The 23,609-nt window shown below is 55.6% G+C and overlaps 1 protein-coding gene across 1 annotated transcript in view; it reads left to right on the top strand.

Moving 5' to 3' along the window:
* TIAM1 (TIAM Rac1 associated GEF 1) overlaps nucleotides 1–23,609 on the top strand; it is a 151,497-nt gene that overhangs the window by 56,536 nt on the left and 71,352 nt on the right. Inside the window, exons 4-5 of the mRNA XM_036243252.1 lie at nucleotides 7,812–8,256; nucleotides 13,055–13,227. Coding sequence (XP_036099145.1) covers nucleotides 7,812–8,256; nucleotides 13,055–13,227 — 618 coding nt within the window. The remainder of the gene's footprint in view (nucleotides 1–7,811; nucleotides 8,257–13,054; nucleotides 13,228–23,609) is intronic.

Genomic DNA, 23,609 nt, shown 5'->3' with positions numbered 1-23,609 from the left:
AGGGTGGGATGGACCCGGGACGGGTGATGCTGTGGGTGAGCTTTGTGTCTGTCCAGTGTGGGCCCTCAGCGTCCCAGACATCCCGCACCCCCAGCATGGCCTGGGACCAGGTGGGGCGCAGCTCTCAGCCAGAGCCTCGGCGCTGCGGGCCCCCCGGGGGTGCAGACCATCTCTGCCCAACCCCACCGCTCTCCGGGGAGGAAGCGGAACTCACCGAGTAGGTGACTCAGACCAGGGCCCATTTTCCAGAAGCCTGTCCCCCCACCGCTCCCCCTCCCCATGTGCTCCCAGATTTTAAGATCAAACCCTCAGTTGTGGTACAGAAGCAGACAAGGAGGTAGTGGCTCGCTGTCTGTGGCCCCAAGCGGAGGTGGCCCTCAGGGATGAGCAAGGTGGCCGTTGCGGGCCATCTGCCACTCCCCCTATATCCCAGGACAGGGCGGGGGTCACCAAGACCAAGTTGCGGCATTACCAGCGGAGAACCTTGAGCTCCTAGAACAGTCCTGCTGATGGCCAGTATTTCGCTTTGTTTTACAACGTAGCTTGAACGGAACAAGTGTTTCCTTGAGCTGAAAATCGACATCGGCGTTTAAGAGATTCTTCACCTTGGGTCCCAGAGTCCTTTGGGAATCAGGTGAAGATTCGGACCTTTTCCTGAGATAAACCCTCATTTAACCCCCGTGGCTTCCTGGGTCCCACAGAGCCCACCCAGAACCTCGTGGTTAAGAACTGAGGCCCGTTCCTCAGGCAACAACAACATGTTCTCATAAAACCCCGCACACACCTCGTCCACCCCCCCCTCCGTCTCCGGTTCATGCTGCCTTTTCGCTGCGTGCTTGACTTTTCTCTTCCTTTTCTGGCACGTCAGTTAGGCAGTGAGGTTTTTATTTTGAAAGCAAGCCCATCCATTCTCCACGAGAGGGTCCCTCTCTTTGCCAAGGTCGTCTTTCGGGCGGTGGGGGGCTGGGAGGTGCCCGCGTCCTCAGACCCGCCTCCTCAGACCCGCCGCTGCGCCCCTCAGAAGCTGGGCCGGCTCAGGGCTCCTGCGGGCGGCTCGCGGCTACAGATGCTTGTTGGTTAGAAATGGAACCAGATGGGGGAAAGCACTTGTTAATCCCCTTTAAAACAGCTGCACGCATCCCATTACCGGATCACGTCCATTATTTAAACATGGTTGTTTTTGAAAATAAAAGTAAGAGAGGCGTGGCTCTATAGTCTTGCAAATCTCCACGCTTTCCCGCGTCACGGAAGACACGGGCCTCGTTTCTGTGCCGCCTTCACTGTGACGTGCTGGGTTCCGTTTCGTCCCTTCTTGACTCGGAGGAAGAGCTGGCCTTGCACAGGTAGGTGGGAAGGTGGGCTCAGGGACCCCTGGAGTTAAGGGCAGTCTGTCCTCACCGAGAGCTGCTCATTTACGTGGATCCCGTTGGGGACGTTCAGGCCTTCGGAAGGCACAGTCTTAGTTTGCGCCCGAGGAGAGTGTGTCCCTCCGTGTGAACCGGCACAGGGTGTGGGCTGCTGGTCTCCAGCGTACCTGGGGGGGGGGGGCACCGGGCTCAGCCTCTGCTGTCCGCCAGCTGCCCACGGAGCGTGGGCGCGTCCCGGAGCGGCCGTCACCGCGTCGTGGGCCCCATGCTGCCCCTGGAGGTGGAGTTGGCAGCGGGGTGCAGAGGGGTCAACGGGAGGCACCAGAAGGGAGGGCTGGCTGCTGAACCTGGGGTGTGGCCCTGGGATAGAAGGGGTGTGGGCGAGACGGACCGCGAGGGAGTGAGGAGGGCATTGGAGGCCCCTGCGCGGGAAGGTGACTGCAGACGGCCTTCAGGTCCGAGGCAGCACCTCAGGGTGCGCCCCTGCGTTTCAGCACCAGTAGAACCTGCGCCAGGGGTCCTACCTGAGAACGAGTCCCCCCCACTGGACACAGGAAGTGGGCGTTGGCAGCAGAGGCCGGGGTTTGCCAGGAAGGAGGGAGTGGGAGGCAGAGCTGGCGTTTGGAGGTGCTCACCGGCACGGACGCGGGGCAAGGGGCCAATGCGGGCCGGCCAGGAGGGGGCGTTTACAAACTTCAGAGGTCGAAGTGTAAGGGCACTGGGCATTTGGGTCGAGAGGACAAAGGACGTCCAGTGACGGAAGACCCCGGGGACAGCCCCGCAGGCACGGCGTCAGGAGCGTCTTGCTCATCGGCAGGGGGAGAGGCACCGTTTTCTTGCTTCTCTGTGCTGAGCTGTGCAAGTAATTAAGAGACTTCGTGAGCCCTCAGCAGCCTCGTTCCTGTTTGCCCCCGAGACCGTTCTCCCAGGCTCCTCAGAAATGGACAACATGCTCCGTGTTAGTGCAGGAGCTGGTCCGGCCGTGCCTCCCACTGTGATCGGTGTGGGACACCGCGCCGTTGTGGTGAGCCCGGGGCTGGCGCGGGGTGAACACCAGGGGCAGGGTCACAGGGAACACCGGGGGCAGGGTCACAGGGAACACCGGGGGCAGGGTCACAGGGAACACCCCGGGCAGGGTCACAGGGAACACCCGGGGCAGGGTCACAGGGAACACCCGGGGCAGATGTGGGCAGGCACCGTGGGAACACCTGGGCAGGCGTCCAGGTGAACACCGGGGGCAGGCGGGGTGTGCCCAGCACATCTCTGGGAACTGTTGGGTTATCTGTCTCTCAGCATCTCATAAAGTGTTTTAAAGAGTAGATGCTGTTTCTATCCCCCTATACAGACGAGGAAACGGGCACAGAATGGCTCAGAGCACCTGGCCTGGAACTGACGCTCTGCTGAGGTCACCGAGGGGAGCTGAGGAGAGAACCTGGGCGGTGGGCGGGGGTGGGGCAGGGGCGCTTACACTCTGGGGGTGACGGGATGAGCAACCAGAGGAAGGGTATTTTAGAACCGAACAGGCAGAAGCTGTTCTACTCAAGGCTTCTGCAGGTCAGCACCCCCCCCCCCCGAGCTCAGCGACTCCCCTCCGGTACACACAGGTGTGCAAAGTGGAGAGGGCTCATCAGGGAATTAAACCGAGCACCGACCGGAGCGTGTCTGGTTGCGTTCCGATTGTAACCGCAAGTGGCCGATTGGTCCTCCTGGTTTCCGAGTTGTCCCTGGACCCTCAAACTTGGTGGCTAATCACCATTTCAGAATTGTGTTCCCCATCATTAAACCCAAGAACATGTCCCTCCGAGGACAGTGACCCTTGGACACAGCAGGGGACATATGGGGGAGCCCCCTGCCCAGTCAGAAATCCATCTCTCTAACCTGGGCTCCCCAAAACTTAATTGTTGAGTGGACGCCTCACCAAGAACGTAAATAGTCAATCAATACATATTTAGTCTGTCATGTTTATCATGAACTGAATTTTTACAGTAAACGAGAAGAATGTTAGGAAAACCGCAAGGAAGAGAAAAGACGTTCACTGCATTTGTGGGGAAACAGCTGCATCTAAGTGAACCCACCCAGCTCAAGCCCACACTGCTCGGGGTCAGCTGCACTTGGACGTCCCCTGAGAAAACAGCCTGAGCCACGGGGTGTCCTCTGCCCACATTCACGCCAGGTGACCCCCAGGTGTCAAGGCAGTGAAAACAGGCGGGAGCGGCCTCTCAGTCCCGGGGAGCCCTCGTCCCCCAGCTAACGGGGCTGAGGATGCAGAATGCGTGCCTGGCAGCTGCCGAGGGCGTGGGGCTGCAGCTGGCCACTCGTGCGCCCACGGAAAGTGCGGACGGGAAGGAAACCGGCGGGGGCGCCGCAGCCCGGCCGGAGGGAGCGCCCGGGGGAGCGGGGTGAGGGCTGCTCCCCTGAATGCTGGTGATGAGCGGAAGCCTCTTCAGTGGAGTGTTTCTCACCAGCAGGGTTTGTCTTGAACCGTTTCCAGGAAATCTCAGACCCCGTCACGGGCCACGTGGGTGTTACTTCTCCAAGTAGCCAGGTCGGGTCTAACCATTTTCCTCATCTCCCCTGACTGTTGGATTAACATTCGTACCTGGTTGGGTATTCCAGGACTGGTCAGACGCGCAAACGTCTAACGAGATAAGACACGCGTTGCGTTGGCTTCAGAGACGGCTGAGGATCTGGGGGCCTTTTCCCTGGGGTGGATGCCTGGATCCTGCCGCTGGGGAGAGTGGGGGGTTCTCAGGGCCCCTCCTGGGGTGGATGTCTGGATCCTGCCGCTGGGGAGAGTGGGGGGTTCTCAGGGCCCCTCCTGGGGTGGATGTCTGGATCTGCCCTTGGGGAGAGTGGGGGGATCTTTCTCAGGAGTGAAGTGTCTCAGGCCGGGGGTGGGAGGCGGAGCCTTGGAAAGGTGACCCCGATGTCTGAGCACCGGGGTGCTGCCTTTCTCCTGAGCTGGCGGAACTCACAGCAGAGGTGTGCGCCCTGGCGGCAGAGAACGAGGGCACGTGGACGCGGCCTCCAGGGGTGGCTGGGGTCTTTCAAGGTGGGACCCAGAGCCTCCACAGGAGTGTCTCGGAGTCAGGGACGTCCACACTGCGCTCCTTGCGTGGAGCTTAGCCGTCGGGCTGGGACAGTCCTGCTGTGGTGCACTGTCCACTGCCGCTGGGCGGCTGCGCGTGGGGCTCGGGGCCCTGGTTGACCGCCCAGGTGTCGAGTGGCACCTCTGGCTGGCTCGTCATCCCTGCCCACGGCGCTGGAGCACGGGCTGCTGGGTATTTGGAGCATCTCAAGCCTCATGACCAAGGAGGGGCTGGGTCCTCCCGACAGGCTGGGTGACGTGTCACTGGGGAGGTATTTACCACGGAGCCTGATTAACCACCCATGGAGACGAGGTGGAGCCAGCCAGGATCTTGGACGGAGAGCGCTGGTGGCCACGGGCTGTGTGCTCTCGAGGTGCCAAGGTCAGCTGGGGCCCGCGGGCATCTCTCCCGGAGGGACCGCGCCAGAGTCCAACGTACACAGCGGGGGTCCCTGTCAGGTGATATGAGCAGATGTTCAGCTCCGATGAGGAGGTGAGTGTCTATCGAGGCCTCTCCGCTCAGACTCGGTGGAGACCGCAGGGTGTTCTGCAAAGGGGCGGACGGTCTGTGGGGGTTGAGAGACGCCTCCTTGACGGTCTGCCTGTTTCCTTCACTTCCTGTCCTCTGCTCTCCGCCACGCTCGGGTCTGGGACACCTGGAAGGGGCACCGTGAACCTCAAAGCAGGGAGGACGCCAGGTTGACTAAAGCAGAATCCGACCCTGGCCGGTGTGGCTCAGTTGGTTGGGTGTTGTCTCGTGCACCAAAAGGTCACTGGCTCAATTCCTGGCCAGGGCACATGCCCTGGTTGTGGGCTGGATCCCTGGGAGAGGGTGTGCAGGAGGCAGCTGATCCATGTCTTGCTCTCACATTGATGTTTCTCTCTCTCCCTCCCTCTCTCTCTAAAATTGGGAAACAAACAAACAAAAAAAAGAAATAAAATTGGGAAATACTCTTAGAATCTGTCTGGACGCCACCTGAAACAGTGGAGGCCAGCATCTGATAGTGGGAGCAGAATGTGGGCTCCAGCCTGCAGTCGGCCACCAGCCACCCGCCGGGCTGCTGGGTCTCTGAGCCCAGCGTCCTCATCCCTTCAGCAGGGGAGGCTTTCCAAGGCTCCTTCCTGTTCTGGAGCTCGGGACTCACGTGCCCGGATCCCTTCCGTCCTCGGTCCGAAAGTCTTGTCTCAGACATGGCCTTCCCCTGCCTGACAGAACTCCTCACACCTGCGCGTAGTTTTCAGGCGACTCCTTCACGACTCTCGGGGAAGAACCGAGCCGTGCGGACGGGAATCCACAGTCTGGGAAATTCAGTCTTATTCCCCACGACCTGCGGTTACCTTGACAGCCAGCGATGGTCAGAATTACTGTCTTGCACCAAAGGGGCAGCAGAGTGAACTGGGGGGATGCAGTGTGCCCGTTTGTCTAGAGGATTTGTGCCCACTGGTCTGGGTGCTTCACGAGCATCTGTGGCGGTGAGCGGGCGGGACAAGGATACGGGAGGGGACCAGCTGTCATGTCTGTATCTCAGCTGCACCCACACTTTTTTCGGCGTCCTCGGGTCCTTGTGATTCCATTGGAAATGTCCTTAGAAGGTTCCTTAACTGCTTCCTGTTCCTGTTGTTGCCTCGTTTTCTTTCTTTTCCTTTTTTAAACAGCTTTAGGTAGTGGAGAGGGTCCCTGTATGTCCGCCACCAGTAAACCCTGAGCACCCGGCTGAGGAAGTATTTGCTGGGTTTTCCCACTACGAACTTACTCTTTCCCACCATGTGTAAACTGCTCTGTTTTTTTGAAGCTGTACAGTGTGGTGATTGCATAGACATATACATTGTGAGATGATCACCACCGCCAAGTACTAGCAGATCCGTCACCCCCATGTGGACTTTTGTGGTGTGGGCACTTAGAGCTGCTGTCTCAGTGGGTTTCAAACACGAACGCGTGTTACCAGCCCGCGTGGCCGTGCTGCACATCAGAGCCCCAGAACGTTCTCCCGTCACTGTTGGTGTCTGTACCCAGTGACCCGCATCTCCCCGGCCCTCAGTGGGTCCTGGGCGTCGCACATTTTCAGAGTCCACGTGGGAGTGACCCGGGCTGTGTCCTGTGTCTCTGGCTTGGTTTCATGTGCTGTGCCCATCTTGTCACCGTCTGTTTGTGTGAAGGCAAAGCCCGGGGCCCCCACCTGTCCGGGCCTCGCCCAGGGCTGTGCCCTCAGTGGCTCCGTTCATTCCGCCCTGTGCCCTCTCGGCACGCGGGCGCCCAAAGCTTTCATTTTTCAGGCGGTTCAGAACATCCCGGTAGTTTTCATACATTCAAACCGTAACTGGCGGTTTATGAGACTGGACTCTCAGAACCCAGTTAAGCCCCCAAACCACGATCTTCCTCTGCCATTTCTTATGGGTCACTGGTGTTCCCTCCCCTGCTTTCGAGAAAGGTCCACACCCCTGCGGGGCTGTCCTGATCCTTAGTGCTTATCGGCTGCCGGTAGCGTCGAGAGCAGTTCAAGTTCAGGGCTCCGAGCAGACCGCCTGTGGCCCGGAAATGTCCATCCGGAGCTGGGGCGGCGCGCTGGAAGCTCCAAATGGGTTGGGACTGGGAATCGATACCCCCAGCGTCTTGGCAGGTGCCCCGAGCTGTCACCTGGCCCAGGGGCAGCGAGGAGTTTGCTTGGGCTCTGAAAGGGCGAGGTAACTGGAGAGCCGGCGCTGGAGCAGAGGGCCCCTCGGGCTGGTGGAGCTCAGTGCCCTGAGAGGCTGCTTGTTTGCAAGAAGCCAGCGATCAGCCCATGAGGACTGGGCTTGCTCCTGGGATATGGGGCCCTGCTGGGTGAGTGGCTGGGGCGGGCCCTAGCTGTCTGTTTAGTCGCCACACTGTAGGATAGCCTCCCAACCAGGCCCTTTATTTTTAAAAAAATGCTGTCAGCTGTTGCATCGTCTCCAAGCCGCATCCTTGCTACCCACTGGAACCCCCACCTCTGGAGCAGGTGGCTGATCAGCCCGCACAGGGTCCCAGAGGTCTCCGTGGGCCGAAGGGGGTGAGGGCGCTGAGCCCTCGGCTGGTGGCTGGAGAATCTCAGTAGCTGATTTGCCAATTAGTTAATTACCCAAGTCGGAGAAAGGGTTACCTCTCTGCAGTATTGCTTCTTTAATACTTCTCGGACACCAGTGGTCCGGGTGGGCACTGGGGCGCGTGATGGTGTTGCTCGGCTTGTGCGGTCGGTGGAGGAGGCACGGGCGTGGGAGCGGCGGGGAGGCAGGGCCCCGTGGGTCGCTGCAGCCGCACAGCCCCTGGCCGGCCCTGCGCCGCTGCCGGGTGACTTCTCCGCGTGACGCGTGTCTTCTCCTCCCTGTCGGCCCCCAAGGATGTCAACGCGGGCGAGGGCAGCGAGTTCGCAGACAGCGGGATCGAAGGGGCCGCCACGGACACGGACCTGCTGTCCCGGCGCTCCAATGCCACGCACTCCAGCTACTCGCCGCCGCCCGGGCGCGCCTTCGTGGGCAGCGACAGCGGCAGCAGCACGGGGGACGCCGCGCGCCAGGGCGTCTACGAGAACTTCCGCCGGGAGCTGGAGCTGAGCGCCGCCAACTGCGAGAGCCTGGAGGACGCGGGCTCCGCGCACAGCGACGAGCACTCCAGCGGCGCCCCCAGCTCGCCCGGCCGCTCCGACGTGCTGCGGGCCGCGGCGCGGGGCACGGTGCGCAAGGCGGGCGCGCTGGCCGTCAAGAACTTCCTGGTGCACAAGAAGAGCAGGAAGGTGGAGCCGGCCGCGCGCAGGCGCTGGAAGCACTACTGGGCGTCCCTGAAAGGTGAGCCGGCACCCCCTGCGGCGGCGGTGCACGCCCCGTGAGCCCCACAGGCACCCAGGTGAGCTCTACCTGCCCCCAGGTGAACCCCACGTGCCCCCAGGTGAGCCCTACATGCCCCCAGGTGAGCCCCTCATGTGCCCCCAGGTGAGCCCCACGTGCCCCCAGGTGAGCCCCTCGTGTCCCCAGGTGAGCTCTGCCTGCCCCCAGGTGAGCCCCACGTGCCCCCAGGTGAGCCCCACGTGCCCCCAGGTGAGCCCCTCATGTCCCCAGGTGAGCTCTGCCTGCCCCCAGGTGAGCCCCACGTGCCCCAGGTGAACCCCATGTGCCCCCAGGTGAACCCCCCGTGCCCCCAGGTGAGCCCCTCATGCCCCTAGGTGAGCCCCACGTGCCCCCAGGTGAGCTCTACGTGCCCCCAGGTGAGTCCCCCGTGCCCCAGGTGAACCCCATGTGCCCCCAGGTGAGCCCCTCATGTCCCCAGGTGAGCTCTGCCTGCCCCCAGGTGAGCCCCACGTGCCCCCAGGTGAGCCCCACGTGCCCCCAGGTGAGCCCCACGTGCCCCCAGGTGAGCCCCACGTGCCCCCAGGTGAGCTCTACGTGCCCCCAGGTGAGTCCCAGGTGAGCTCCACGTGGGATCCGTGGTCCCTGTGAGCTCTGTGTCCTCCAGGTGAGCCCCTCCGCGTCTCCGTCCCATTCCCTGTGAGCTCCACCGCGCCTGCGCACAGGATGGTGTCGTCATAGATACTGGCTTAAACATCAGTGCCTTGCGCTTAGAGTAGTCACGTGATGTCTGTCCACCGACGCCGTGCCGGTTCCTCCCCCGCTGCGGACAGGCACAGGCTGTGCAGCTGGGCTCCGGGACCCAGTTGTCTTCCTCCCTGAAACTTCGTCCCTGGGTCCCGGCCTCCAGTCCCCTCCTGGCGCTACTCTGTGGTCCGGATCCTCCACAGTTCAGCTGGAGGAGCAGCTCCGGTCTGGGGTCCTGTATACAGCTGGGTCTGAGGAGTTTCAGGGGATGCGGAGAAGAGAAGGCACTTCCATTCCGGTTAGCCAGGTGCCCCCTGAAGTGACCGTTTGAGGGGAATCATTAGCTTGGATCCTCTGGAATTGCCGTTTTTTTTTTTTTTTTTTTAGCTCAAAGCATAATAGAATGTTGTGTGTTTCATAGGGTCCAGCTTTGTGCTTCATGGACCATCTAAGCCAGCGTGTGTCTGTGGAACGTCGTATTTCAGTTGTGCCTTGAGTATTTGAGAGGGTGTGTGCATAGGTCTAGTTACACGTATATATCGCTGTCTCTTCCCCGCTTACGTCAGCCTTGTGTATGTGGCTCTTGTCATTTCCACACGTTCCGAGTGTGCATATCGGTGTGTACTCTTGTGCACGTCTGCACGTGCTCAGTAGTAAGAATCGTAACACGTGGGCTCTGGTCTCAAAGAGAACAGCCCTCCTCCAGCCCCTTAGCCTCCTGTCGTGGGCAGTCTGGAACACGGTCAGTGTATGGCGGGGTGGGTTATGAGTGGGTAACTGCAAAGGACGGTGCTTGCCTGGTGTGGTGCACACACTGACCGTGTGATCCTGGAGTCCACCCTCTGGCTGCTGTGGGAGCAGCCGAGCCCAGAGGCACAGAACCGGGAGAGCGCTGTGCACCCTGGGACGAGCAGGGTTTGGGGGGCGGCCCATTACCCCTGGGTCAGCTGTTACTTCATGCCTGGGGAAGCAGGAAGAGAGCATGTTAATTAGACAATAGGTCTTGTCCTGTCACCGTGACCCGCAGTTCCAAGGTCTTACGCAAGACAGAACCGGATTTCCTCCCACCTCCCAGAGCCATACCACCCAAGGCTGGTGTTCTCCTTCCCTGCGGAGTCATCAGGGGCCGGGCCTCCTGTCTCGTTGCTCAGCTGTTCCTGGAGCATTGTCTGTCCGTCTGGCCGAGCTAGCTCAGCAGCAGGTCCGCGTGCCAGCGGGTAGATGGGGAAGTGAGGCACCGCCTGCAAGATGCCTGCCTCTGACTCGCTGCCATTGGAGTGAGTCAGGCCTAGCTGCAAGGGAGGCGGGAATGGCGGCATCCGGGGACACAGCCCCACGGGGGACTCTCCTGCCTGTGTGTCCAATGCTGCTGCAGTTTTGGGGTGGGATGCATCTTCCTTTTCATGTCCAGTTATCAGACTTGTGGGTTCTGACTTCTCCTGGCTCCCCTTCCCAGAATGTCTCCGGGATAGTCGGGTACTTTTCAGGTCCTTTCCACCCTCAGAGTCTGCCTCAGTGATTTGAATTTGGAATAAAAAGCAGAATCCGGACAGTCACAGTATTTTCTGTGGAAAACTGCATCGGAGATCGATATTAAACTTTGAATTTTACCTGCTGAGCTAAATTAAATGCCCTATTACCCAACGTGTAACGTACATACTAAAAGCTGAACACGCATGCAGTGAGGACATTAAACTTGGGGACAGTCCTGTCAGCTCACACCCACGCACGCCTTGATCTTTGGTTTTCACTGTGAGTGGGAGCGAGACGCATTTGAGGGGGGCACCCACTGGTGGAGCACAGAGGGTCACCTTGTGGGGGCTTCTGAGAGCTGCCGTCCTCGCTCCTGTGTGACCGGCCTGAGTTTGGAGGCGCCACAAGGCCGTGTCTGAAGGGCCTGGATCGTGCCGGCTGCTCTGCAGCCGTGGGGGTGGGGTGAGGTGAGATGAAGGAGAAAGACGGACCCTGCCTCACCCCTGCTCCTCCCGTAGCTGACCACAGCACTGGCCCCCACAGCCTCGGCCACAGCACTGGCCCCCACAGCCTCGGCCACAGCACTGGCCCCCACAGCCTCGGCCACAGCACTGGCCTCCACAGCCTCGGCCACAGCACTGGCCCCCACAGCCTCTTAGCAGCCGCCTGCTGTTGGTTTTTGAAATTCGTGCCGAGTTTAAGTGCCTGATTTGCAGGACACCCCACACCCAGCCGGTCCTGTTCACCGGAGGCACTTTCTGGGTTATGCCCATGTCTGCGGAATCTGAGTTCCGAGACGGGGCCCTGTGTTAGGGGGACTGTAACAAAGTACCCCAGACGGGGGGCCTAAAGGAAAGAAGGGGTTCTCTCCCACTCCTGGGGCCCAGGAGGCCAAGGCCAAGGCGTCAGTCAGCAGGTGGTCTCTGAGCTCTGTCCCCTTGGCGTGCAGACGCCGGCTCCTCGCTGTCCTCACAAGGTGGCTCCTCTGCACCTGTCTGGGTCCAAGTTCCCTTCTTACTAAGGGCAGCTATTGTGTTCCATTGGGAGCCACCCACCTGACCTCACTTTACCATAATCACCTCTAGAGACACGGTCTCTCATTCAGACCACTCTGAGTTCTGGGTTAGGGCTCTAACCTAGGAATTTTGGGGGGGGGTATAATCCAGCCCATGACAGGCCCCGAGTTTGTGGTTTGAACAAGCTTCCTGGTGATTCTTGCGGTGAATTTGGGGGCAGCCGTGTTGGGTGACAATCCTGAGGTGTTCTCTCGTTCACGTGGGGCCTGGGGGCTGCTTTGTGTCTGCTGTTCCCGTAGGGAAGGACAGCGAGGCGGGCGGGGGCGGGCGCTCAGGCAGCTCACCAGCCCTCCGAGGAGGAGCTTCCTGCTGGTGGTGACCCAGATCTGAGTGGCCATCTGTCGGGACCAGGGCACAGAGCCACCGAGCCCTGCGCCGCCTCATCCTGCCGGGCTCCCACCCACAGGGACACGCGGGCTGTCCTGCTGCTCACTCGCGGGCGCTGCTGCCGGCGACGTGGATGCGAACTCGGGGCGCGGGCCTGGGGCGGGGATTCTCCGGAGCCTTTCCCTTTAGACGGAATAATTAACTTTGAAAACAGTTTCGTGTGGAAGTAGGCTGTGGCGCGGCTCCAGCCAGCATGCAGGTGGCGCCCAGGGGCAGGTGAGGGCACACGCCTGTGCCCGGGGAGCGTGCGGCTCCCCAACTTGCTGCCTCGCGCTGGTCTGAAAGCTGGAACAAGTGGGTAATTGAGGAAAAACCTGCTTGAACCATCTGCTGTCCTGGTGAGTGTGAGCCAGAGTGGAAGCATTTTAAGACCAGCGGTTTGGGGAGAGCACCAGGTGTCCAGTGAGTGTGCACACCAGCGTTTGTGGGCGCCCCGCTCAGCCCTGCAGGCTCCCTCTGTCCTCAGCCCCGCCCGGCTCGCTGCTCTTCAGTTGTGCCTGCTCGTCAGTGTGGTGTCAGGTCCGAGGGTCACGCCAGGCAGGGGTCTCAGCAGGGCAGGGTGGCATTGTCCGGCAGTTCTGCGCTCTGGGGTCTGTGCCAGGCATTGTGGACGTTGAGCGGCAGCCCTGTCCCCCGCCCACTGGTGCCGGCAGCACCCTTCACCCCTTCCTTCCCACACCTGCAAGTAGATAGAAAAGACCTGAGACTAAAAGCCGACCATTTCTTTCCTGACCCCTGAAGCCAGCGTAGTACCTTGTTTTCTCCGACGGGGTGGCCAAGAAGCCCAGTCCACTGCGTGTCCTGGTTGCGTGTCTCGTGAGACGCACAGGGAAGGCCAGTCCTTGCCCGGCGCTCGACACAGTTCTGTGGTATTGAGTTCACCCTCACCAGTGGCCAAGGAGCCCTAAGACCCCAATGTGCGTGTGAGGACACCCGTATAAAATATTCTAAAGACCTGAGGGCCTGCGTGACAGTCCCGTGGGGCCAAGACGCCGCGGTTTCAGATCTTCGCTTTCCTCTGAGCCCACGCGCGACTCCCGGCCCCTTCCTTCCCTCCCTGGACTCGCACACTGTCGCCAGCCCTTTGCCGGTTCTCACGTGGCCTGTCTCGCCCTCAGGTTGCACGCTGCTGTTCTACGAGAGTGACGGCAGCTCGGGCATCGAGCCGGCCAGCGTCCCCAAGCACGCCGTGTGGGTGGAGAACAGCATCGTGCAGGCCGTGCCCGAGCACCCCAAGAAGGACTTCGTCTTCTGCCTCAGCAACTCTCTGGGCGACGCCTTCCTCTTCCAGGTTTGTTGGGCGCTCTGACCCAGCCCCTTGCCCTCCGGCCTGTGACCCCACCCTGGGTTCCCTTCCTGGTGGGCTGTATCGGCGGCTCCTTGCAGAAACAAGCGCCACATGTAGACGGAGTCCCGGGAGCGACTGGGCCCCGGGAGCTTCCTGTGCAGGCCCAGGAGGGGGTGCAGGGAGTGAGTGGCGTTGAGAACCTGCCCTGTTCACCCCGCGGCTGAGGGACTTTCCGTCATGGTCTGGATATCAGGTCTGTCGCACTTTAGAACAGGGATCGGAATTCCTTGATGTAGACAGGATTTGACGTATCGTTTGTTCCATCCTGGCATGTTCTTTTAATAGTTCTCCTAAAGTAAAATAATGACATTTCAGAAGAGACTGGCTAGTCCCAAATCATTTCTCCTTTACGTCTTACCAAATCTTTGTACCTGGTGCTCTGGAGTGTGACTATTCGTTGTGTTAAACGATGCTGACCTGCTGACGACTTTGGGCTTCCCACTTGCTTTTGTAGGGCACCCTCTGAGTTTGCTCAGCTGTGATAGCTGTGCTAGAGCTCATGGTGGTGTTTGATCCGGAGCCTGCCTTCAGCCATTTCCATAGTCGGGCTGCACAGACCTTGATTCTCTGCTGCCGTTGCTGGCCCTGCTCTTGGGGAGACAGAGGAGACTTGGGCGTAGTTCCCATACTTAAAAGAGTTGACTGCCCTGGCTGAGCAGTGGTTAGAGCGGCGGCCCACAGACCGAAGAGTCACAGGTTCGACTCTGGTCAAGGGCACGTAGCTCAGTTGAAGTTCAGTTCCCGGCCCTGGTCAGGGTCATGCAGGAGGCAACCAGTTGATGTGTCCCTCTCATGTAGATGTTTCTCTCTTTGTTTCAACTCCTTCCTCCCACTCTATCTGAAAATAATGGAAAAATATCCTCGGGTGAGGATTAAACAAAAAAACAAAAAGTGTTTACCTATTATACTAGAGACAGACACAGAAAAAGATCTTCATGGTGTGGTCAGGTCTGACAGTGGATATTAGAGAGTAGGGGTGAATGAGAAGTGGGCGGAGAGGGCATTCCATGCAGAAGAGACAGTTGGAACAAAGTCCTGGGAGAGAGTAGTAGGTTCTTTCACTGAGTTTCTGGGTTTGGGCCCTAAAGTTATTTCCATTTGGGAAATTACAGTAATAAATGTAAACTAGTGATTTTATTTGTGAACAGAGAAAAAAAATCTGTTATTCTTTTTCTTTAAATTTATGATACAAACCACACACACAGAAGACTACACAAAACATACATGTTTTGTTAAATGAAGTATCACAAAGTGCATCTGTTATCACCACCCAGGTCATGAAACAGAAGTTTCTAGCACCCTGTAAGCCACCCAATGCCCACATTCACACGTGTAGCCTACTCATTTAATAGAGTGACTATGTACTTTGTTATCCAAGCCAGGGCACTTGTTTATCTGGGAATGTCTTTATTTCTTCTTCATCTTGAAGGATAGTTTTGCTGGATATAAAATTCATGCTTGACGCCCTGGCCAGTTTGGCTCAGCGGTTTGGCTCAGCGGTTAGAGCATTGGCCTGCGGTCCAGAGAGACCCGGATTTGATTCCCACTAAGGGCATGTACCCCCGTTGCAGTTTATCCCCGGCCCTGGTTGGATTGTGTGGGTGGCAGCCACTTGATGTGTCCCTTTCACATCAGTGTTTGTGTCTCTCTCTCTCTCTGTCTCCCCCTCCCACTCTATCTGAACAAAAAATGGAAAAATGTCCTCGGATGAGGCTAAAAAAAAAAAACTTCATCGTTGACAGTTTTCAGTGTTTTGAAAAGATCATTTCACTGCCCTGGGCCTCTGTGGATTCTGATGAGAAATCGGCTGTAAATATTATGAGGATCCCTTGTCTAGCGGAGTTGCTGCTTTCCTTTTGCTTTGGGGGTTTTGTTTTGTCTTTAAACAGTTTGGGTTTATTATGTTTATAACTATTGATTTCTTTCAGTTTATAGGATCTGGAATTCATTGAGCTTCTTCAATGTGTGTGTGCGTGTGTGTGTGTAAATGTTTGTGTTTTAAATTACATTTGTAAAGTTTTTCAGCCATTATTTCTTCAAATAGTTCTTTCCGTTTCTTTCTTCTCCTCCTGGGACTCCCATGATGTTAACGTTGGTATTCTTGACGGTATAATCCCAGCGAATGAACTTCAAGTTCACGGATTCCTTTTTTGCCAGCTGAAATCTCCTTTTGAGCTCCTCTGGTGAATTTTTCCCTTCAATTATTCTAAATTTCAACTCCAGAATTTATATTTGCTTCTTTAAGAATAATTTTGGTTTGTCTGTCCGGTGTGACTCAGTGGTTGAGCGTCAACCCTGCTCCAAAAGGTTGCTGGTTTGATTCCTGATCAGGACACATGCCCAGGTTGTGGGCCTGATCCCCCATGAGGAGCATGCAGGAGGCATGTTCTCTCTCATCAATGTTTTTCTCTCTCTCTCTCTCTCCCTCCCTCCCTCCCTCCCTCTCTCAAATCAATAAAGGAAAAAAAATTTAAAAATTTTTTTGGTTTAAATTTTTCTGTTGATATTTTTCTATTTGGTGAGGTATCATTCTCATACTTCACTTTTTTAGACATGATTTTCTTCAGTTCTTTGAAAATATGCAAAGTTGTTGATTGAATGTCTTTGTCCAACAATCTACCTTCTGTACTTTCTTGGGGACAGTTTCTACTGACTGTTTCTTGTCTTGGATACATGCTAAACTTTGTTGTTTCTTTCCATGTCTCCTACTTTTCTGGTTGAAAATAGTAAATTTTAAATATAGCAGGTCCTGTAATAACATCATTTCATTCAATGTTGTGTTGATATGACATTGAGGAAATGCCATCGGACCTTAACCCTTGGTTATATCAATTATCCTATGGTAAAAGTGGTTTTGTTGATACATAATTTCGAAACAGTTCCAAGAGTCTGTCAATGGCGTTTAGTGAGGACTTACCATAGTACACTATGTCAACTCCTGAAATCAGATCTCACCCCCTCTCTAGGATTTGTTGCCGTTGGTTATTGTTGCTTGTTTGTTTAGTGACTTTCCCGAAATGTGTAAAATCTTCATTCTTTGTCTTGTGTGTCCACTGAACTGTTAGTTTAGTGGTCAGCTAATGATTGGAGCGATTTCCTTACATGTCTCTCAGTCCTGAAGAGCTCTGTGTATATGTCTTCAACACTCAGGTAGCAAATAAACACAGAGCTTCAAGGTCAGCCAGAGGGGTGAGCTTAGGACCTTCTCAGGGCTTTCTGGGTATTTGCACAGTCCTATACATGTCTGTGACCTTCTAGAGTCTCAAGACCATGGCCATCTTATTCTTCAGGTCGTTCCTAAAGTTTCTTGGTCAGCTTCTTCCTTTTCTCCGCGGTTATCACAACCTCAGGCAGCTGTGATATTAAGCAGTTGTTTCTGATTGTTTTTCATAACCCACTTTCTGGGTTATGCCCATGTCTGCGGAATCTGAGTTCCGAGACGGGGCCCTGTGTTAGGGGGACTGTAACAAAGTACCCCAGACGGGGGGCCTAAAGGAAAGAAGGGGTTCTCTCCCACTCCTGGGGCCCAGGAGGCCAAGGCCAAGGAGTCAGTCAGCAGGTGGTCTCTGAGCTCTGTCCCCTTGGCGTGCAGACTGGAGAAAAGGCTCTTTGCAAGAATGAGTTCTGAGTCAGGTCAACTCGCAACAAGCCCCATGAATGGGGATTTCCTGTGAACGGCCAACAGGGTCAAATAGTGACTGTTCCTGAGAATGGTGCGTCAGAGGGCCCCAGATCCATTCTGCCCAGTTCAGTGGTTGCTAGACTGCTGGTTTTCACTTGATTGTGGAGATAGGGGAGATGAGGATGGGAACAGGACATACTAAAATGCTCCCAACTTGGCTGTTCTTAATTGAGATTCGGCCATTTTCCCAATAAGTGTACCTCAGATTGTTGCAAGACCTAATTTCCAGAGTTCTGACAAATTTTATTTTGACAGTTTTTGCCGGTATTCTTAGTGCTTTTACAGAGGAGTGGCTTTTTGAGGTCCTGACGTCCCCATTGCACTGAGGGCCATCACCGGGACACTGAGAGGCTAGGTAATTTGGGGAGTATACAGCAACCCTGTTAACAGTCATGCCAGGATAACAGGTATAAGTTGCAACTGCCCTAGGACAACTGTGACCTTTTCGTGGGTGCATTTGGGTGGATCTCAGTTCTGGGGGACCATGAGCAATGTTACTGTGAGTACTGTCGTACCAGGACAACTGTGACCTTTTCGTGGGTGCATTTGGGTGGATCTCAGTTCTGGGGGACCATGAGCAATGTTACTGTGAGTGCTGTCGTACCTGTGTTCAGGCTGTGTGCCTCCCTTTCTGTTGTTTGTACCTGTGGGAGGCATCGCTGTGTTATGCACACATTCCGGTCTACCAGGTGCTGCCAAGCAGTCCCCAGCGTGATGGAAATCATCACGCTTCCATCAGCAGCTTAGGAGAATTCCACGTGTTCTTCATCATTGCTGGCACTGGTACTGTCGGACCTTTTTTATGTTTAGTAATTCATTTATTTTTGTTACAGATGTTTCTCCTTTTAGATCTTTTTTTCTTTTTAAAGCCATTAGTGTGAGGTTGAGCACTTTTTAAACATTTTTTTTTTTTTAATAAAGGAAGGGAGAGAGAGAGAAACACTGATGTGACAGACATTTTAAAAAAATGTTAGAGAGAATCATTGATCAGTTGCCTCCTGCACGTCCTCCACTGGGGATTGAGCCTGAAACCCGGGCACGTGTCCTGACCAGGAATCGAAGTGGCACCTCTCAGTCCCTGGGAGGATGCTCAGCCCATGGAGCCACACCGGCCGGGCTCATGGCCGTTTCATATCATCTTTGTGAGGGGCTTATTTCTGTGTCCTGCCTGCTTTTCCGTTGGGTCGTCTCTCTTTTCTTAATGGTCCATGGGCAGTCTTTTATGTATCGAATTTGGCGTCTCTCTGTTCACTATGTGCTAATACCGTTTTCCACGTTGTGGCTTGCGTTTTAGTCTGTTCAAGGTATTCTTTATTAGGCTGAAGCTTTTACATTTTAATGGATTCTCTCATTTCTCAAGTCTTCCTTCGTGGGTAGTACTGGCATATTCTATTTAAAAAACATCTAGCCCTGGCCGGTTTGGCTCAGCGGTTAGAGCGTCAGCCTGCGGTCCACAGACACCCGGGTTCGGTTCCCGCTAAGGGCATGTACCTTGGCTATAGTTTGTCCCCGGCCCTGGTTGGGTCGTGTGGGTGGTGGCCACTCGATGTGTCCCTTTCACATCGATGTTTCTCTCTCTTCCTCTCTCTCCTTCCCGCTCTATCTGAGTAAAAAATGGAAAAAAAAATGTCCTCGGGTGAGGATAAAAAACATCTAGCCGTGCTGGGTGGTTCAGCCGGTTGCAGCATTGTCCCGTGCGGCAAAAGGTTGCAGTTTGATCCCCGGTCAGGGCATCGACCTAGACTGCTGGTTCGATCTCTGGTTGGGGCACATACAGGAGAAAAGTAACCAGAGTTTCGCTCATGTCAATGTTTCCCTCTCTTTGCCTCCTTCTCTCTCTCAAATCAGTAAACACATGTCCTTGGGTGAGGATTAAAGAATAAAAAAATGATTTTTAAAAAAACCTGTATGCTCTGTCATGAAAATATTCTTCCATGTAGTTTGTAAGCCATTTTTTCTGCATCTGCATGGGTTTAAAAATTTTTTCTTTATTGATTTTAGAGAGAGAGGAAGGGAGAGGGAGAGAGAGAGAGATAGAAACATTGATGAGAGAGAACATTGATTGGCTGCCTCCTGCATGCCCCCCACTGGGGATCGGGTCAACAACCTGGGCATGTGCCCTGACCGGGAACTGAACCAGCGACCTCCTGGTGCCTGGGTCAGTGCTCAACCTCTGAGCCACACCGGCCAGAGCTGCATAGCTTTTGAATAGTTAAGTGAAACCACTGCAACAATAGTAGCAGTCGCATGCCTGTCATCAGCAGCTGTTACTGAGTCGTTCCTGTAGGCCACCATCCAGAAAGTGTTTCACACTGTGAGTCTCCTGTAACTTTTATAGCCACCAGTGTGTTGGATTGTGAATCTATATTTTAACCTATTGATGTGGATCGTGTTCCCCACTTGGTGAAGCTGAGGCTTACAAAGGCTAATAACTGGACCCAAGTCACACAGTTGCTGAGTTTCGGGTCTTGGTTTAACCCAAACTTCTCTCTCCCCAGAACCTCTGATCACCCAGGTATACAATGTATCCGTCGCTAACTCAGCCGAAGGTGACTCTGTCATCCCTAGTTAGAATTAAGCCACTCTCTGGGGATATTTCTCAGTCATACCTCAGTTCCGGCTCCTGCACAGGCTATGTAATAACTGGCTGATTTCAGGAGGCCCCCTTTTTGAAGTCCTTTTAAACAACTTTCATGGCCATGAAATTGCTGGTCACATTGAATAAAATTCTTTTGTGGCAGCCTAGGACCTCCTTCGTGTGAGCCTCTGAGTCCTCCTGTATGGGGAATTGGGGTAGAATGAAAAAAAGGCCTTTTCAGAGGAAATTACTGCCGCTCGAGTCCAGGAGGCCGCTTTCTGCCTTCTCCTGATTGTAAGCCGCGTGGCTCGGAGGGGCCGCCTGGGACAGAAACCGTGTGCAGGGCTGAGGTCGCGGCAGGGGAGAGCGGCCACGAACGACTCTGGAAATAATTTATTGGTCATTCCAGCCCCAGGGCTCAAGTCCGCGCGGTGCCCAGAGCCCGCGTGCTGCTCATTGGCTGCTGCTACTCAGATACGCCGGGGAAGGAGACCCGCGGTACCAGCTCCGGGAGAAAGGGGGCTTTGTGTGGGGGTCGGGGGTGGGGATGGCCGAGTGTCAGCAGCTCGGACTCACAAACGCTGTGCTGTGTGCACCGGAGACCGGAGCTCGGCATGTAAACTATTTTAATTACAGTGTCTCCTCTGACGGGAGCCAGACCCTGCCCACCTGCAAGTCCCGTTTCAGCCCGTCATTCGTCCACGCCTGCGGGTGGCACATGCCGTTCCAAACAGCTCCGTGGCTGTTCGAGCAGCATCCCAGTATGCGTGTCTAATTCCTATAGACGCCTTGGGAACATAGTCACGAGGGACGGTAACAATGATGCCTGGGTGGGTAGAAGATCATGCAGTTTTGTATCTAAGGAAGTGTAGGAAACAGTATCTTCAAGAGCTCTTGTCTTTTCCTAGAACAGTTTCTTCCTATCATTTAGAAGGGATATAATAGCATGTTCAAAAAGACTGGTAAGGAAAAGGATAGTGAGTGTTTACACCATCACGCTGAATTGGGGGTTAAACGTGATAATGCTGCCCTGGCCGGTTTGGCTCAGCAGTTAGAGCGTCGGCCCGCGGACCAGAGAGACCCGGGTTCAGTTCCCGCTGAGGGCGTGTACCTCGGTTGCGGTTTGTCCCCGGCCCTGGTTGGTCATGCGGGTGGCAGCCACTCGATGTGTCCCTTTCACGTCGATGTTTTTCTCTCTCTCTCCCTCCCTCCCACTCTATCTGAACGAAAAATGGATAAATGTCCTCGGGTGAGGATAAAAAAAACAACAACGAAAAACGTGGTAATGCTGGTCAGGTGTCTATGGGTAGCTGTGCTTGTAAATGTCCCTCTGTTATCAGTTGATACAAAGACTAGTTCCCTGAGCTCTGCCTAAGGAACTGTTTCCGGAAGCTGAATGCGGCTTCCTGGGAACGTCTGAGGACTGGAGCCTAGCAGCTCTGGACAGTGTCTCGCGGTGCCCAGGACAGAGGTCGTCAGGACGGGCGGCCAGCGCGGGGGAGACTGGCGGTCCCTCCACCAGGAAGCACCCAGAGGCGAGTACGAAGGACCGAGAGGGGCCCCGGCACCTGGGACTCGCTTAGGCACCGTGTCTGCAGGGCCCCTCACAGCGGGTCAGCCGGCCCACTGCCCGGGAACGTCCACCCCAGGGAAGCTCCCAGCTTCCCAGCGTCTGCATTGTGAGCTAACACTGTGTTCTAGAAAATTCTTCGTCATGTTGAGTAAATGCGAACTTTTTGTTGTTGTTGTTAATCCTCACCCGAGGATATTTTTCCATTGACCTTTCAGATAAGAGTGGAATGGAGAAAGGAAGGGAGAGAGAAAGAGAGAAATGTCAATGCAAGAGAGACACATCGATTGGTTGCCTCCCGCACGACCCCGACTGGGGCTGGGAATCAAACCCACAACCCTTCAGTCTGTGGGCTGATGCTAGAACTGCTGAGCCAGACCAGCCAGGGCTCAAGGTGTTCTTTCTAGCAATGTTCGCTGTGTCTCTTTTGTGTCTATACTTTCCCTGAGTCTAGGGCAGCGATTTTAACCTTCTTCATTTCATGACGACACTAATTACTGAGATTCCACGGCACGCCAAGAAGTATGCATTTGCCTGTCTGACACAAAAATAGGTGTACCTTTGATGCATTCACACAGGATGGCTCGTGTGCTGGCGTCGGTCATTTCTGTGTCCGATAGTCTAGGGGCAAAGAGGCCAGAGCCGCGGACCGAAGCGGTCAGGTGCCGCAGGCTTCAGAAATTCTGCGGCACACCAGGGTGCCGCGGCACACCGGTTGAAAACCGCTGCTCTATGAGAAGTCTGCTTGTTCTCTCTCATGACGTTTTCTCTATTTGCAGACAGCTTGCCTTCGCCTCCTGCCGTGATTTAGGCATCATGCCCAAGGCGCCCAGTCCGCTTCGCTAGATTCAGTTCCTGTCCTGCCCCCCGGCCCCTGCAGGACCTCACGCAGAGCCGCCTGCTGCTGTCCCTTCCTCTGCCGGGCCAGCCCCGGGTTTATTAGAAACCACCGCAACGGCGGGGCCGTTCTGGGCTGTGGCGTGTCGGACCCTCGGCCTCCGCTCTTAGCCGAGGAGGTGTTCTCCATTTTAACGTATAGATGTTTCCGAAACCAAGTGCAGAATTTAAAGACGCCTCTGAAATGTTATCTCTGTGGTGTGTTTTTCTTTGAAAGAACACGCTGAAATCCCCTTGAGCGCCGCGTCGCTGTCCCCTGGTGGTCGTCGCCTTCTTCACGCCCGGTGCTCTGCTGAGTGTCCGGTTCTGGTGGCCCTGCCTCAAGCCACACACGTCGGACGTGTTGGCCTTTGGTTTGGGCGTGGGTTACTTGTGGATAAGGGTCAACTCTAGGATGTGGGGAGCCCCGGCCACGTGTCTCGATCTGTACGGAGAATCGGACTCACCCCAGTTCGGCTTGTCAGCAGCGTTCTCGTAGCTCTGTCCCCTGCGGTCCAGAGAAAGATGCAGATAAGCTTCTGGGAACGCCCCCTCGCCTTAACTACCACCTCCGGGTGTCCCCCGGGAACCGCATGTGAGATGCACGGTCCGAGAGCTCCCCGAAGGGGAGGCAGGATGTGGTCCTTCTGGACCCTGAGACTTTTCACAGGGTGTCCCCGGCCTGGCTCTAGGAGAGGGTGGATGTTGGCCTGTCCGGTGGAGACACAGGGCTGGAACCATCCACAGGCGGCCCTGCTGCTGACTGCGCGCCGAGGTTCCCCCGCGTACGTTGAAAGCCCGGTGCAGACCCACAATAGTGGCTGTGCTAGATTTTGCTGTATAACCTGTACACTATTATGTATCATCCAAATAACAGGTTACTGCCGGTATTTGTCTTTCTCTTTGCATTATTTAAAAATTGTATTAAGTCACTGTGAGCACAGAGTTTTATTTATTTATTTATTTTTTTTATCCTCACCCGAGGACATTTTTCCTTTTTTTTTTGGTACAGATAGAGTGGGAGGGAGAGAGAGAGAGAGAGAGAGAGAAACATCAACGTGAAAGGGACACATCAAGTGGCTGCCACCTGCATGACCAACCAAGGCCAGGGACAAACTGCACCCGAGGTACATGCCCTTAGTGGGAACCGAACCCGGGTCTCTCTGGACCGCAGGCTGATTGAGCACAGAGTTTTAAAGAATCCGATGAACTTTACACTTAGAGTGAAATTCTCTGTCCCAACCCCCCCACCCAGCCCCACTGCCCCAGAGACAGTGGACGAAACTATGTTAGCCGAGGGCGTGTGTGCTTCTAATCCCCTTTAGCCTTGTTTCTCATTCATGGACTGGGATCCTCCTCTGTGACTTTGGGCACCAGTACCGACTGTGACGACAGGTGCTTCCTCAGCTGCGGGGCGCACACTCTCGCTTCCTCTGCAGCGATGTGACCCTGCAGGACTAACTCCGGGTCCCGCCTGTGGTGTGGGGTTCCCGTGCTGTTATGACCGTGTGAATAGTATTAGCTGATGCCGAACGGTGTGTTCTCATTTTACTGCCTTTTTGAGACAACCCCCCCCCCCACGTAAATTCTGCCTCCATTTTTCTCCTGCCCAATTTGCT

This window comes from Molossus molossus, unplaced genomic scaffold (assembly GCF_014108415.1).
Source record: "Molossus molossus isolate mMolMol1 unplaced genomic scaffold, mMolMol1.p scaffold_m16_p_5, whole genome shotgun sequence".
NCBI lineage: Eukaryota > Metazoa > Chordata > Mammalia > Chiroptera > Molossidae > Molossus > Molossus molossus.
Note: the sequence above shows the minus strand (reverse complement) of the source record. Positions and strands in the feature narration are given on the sequence as shown.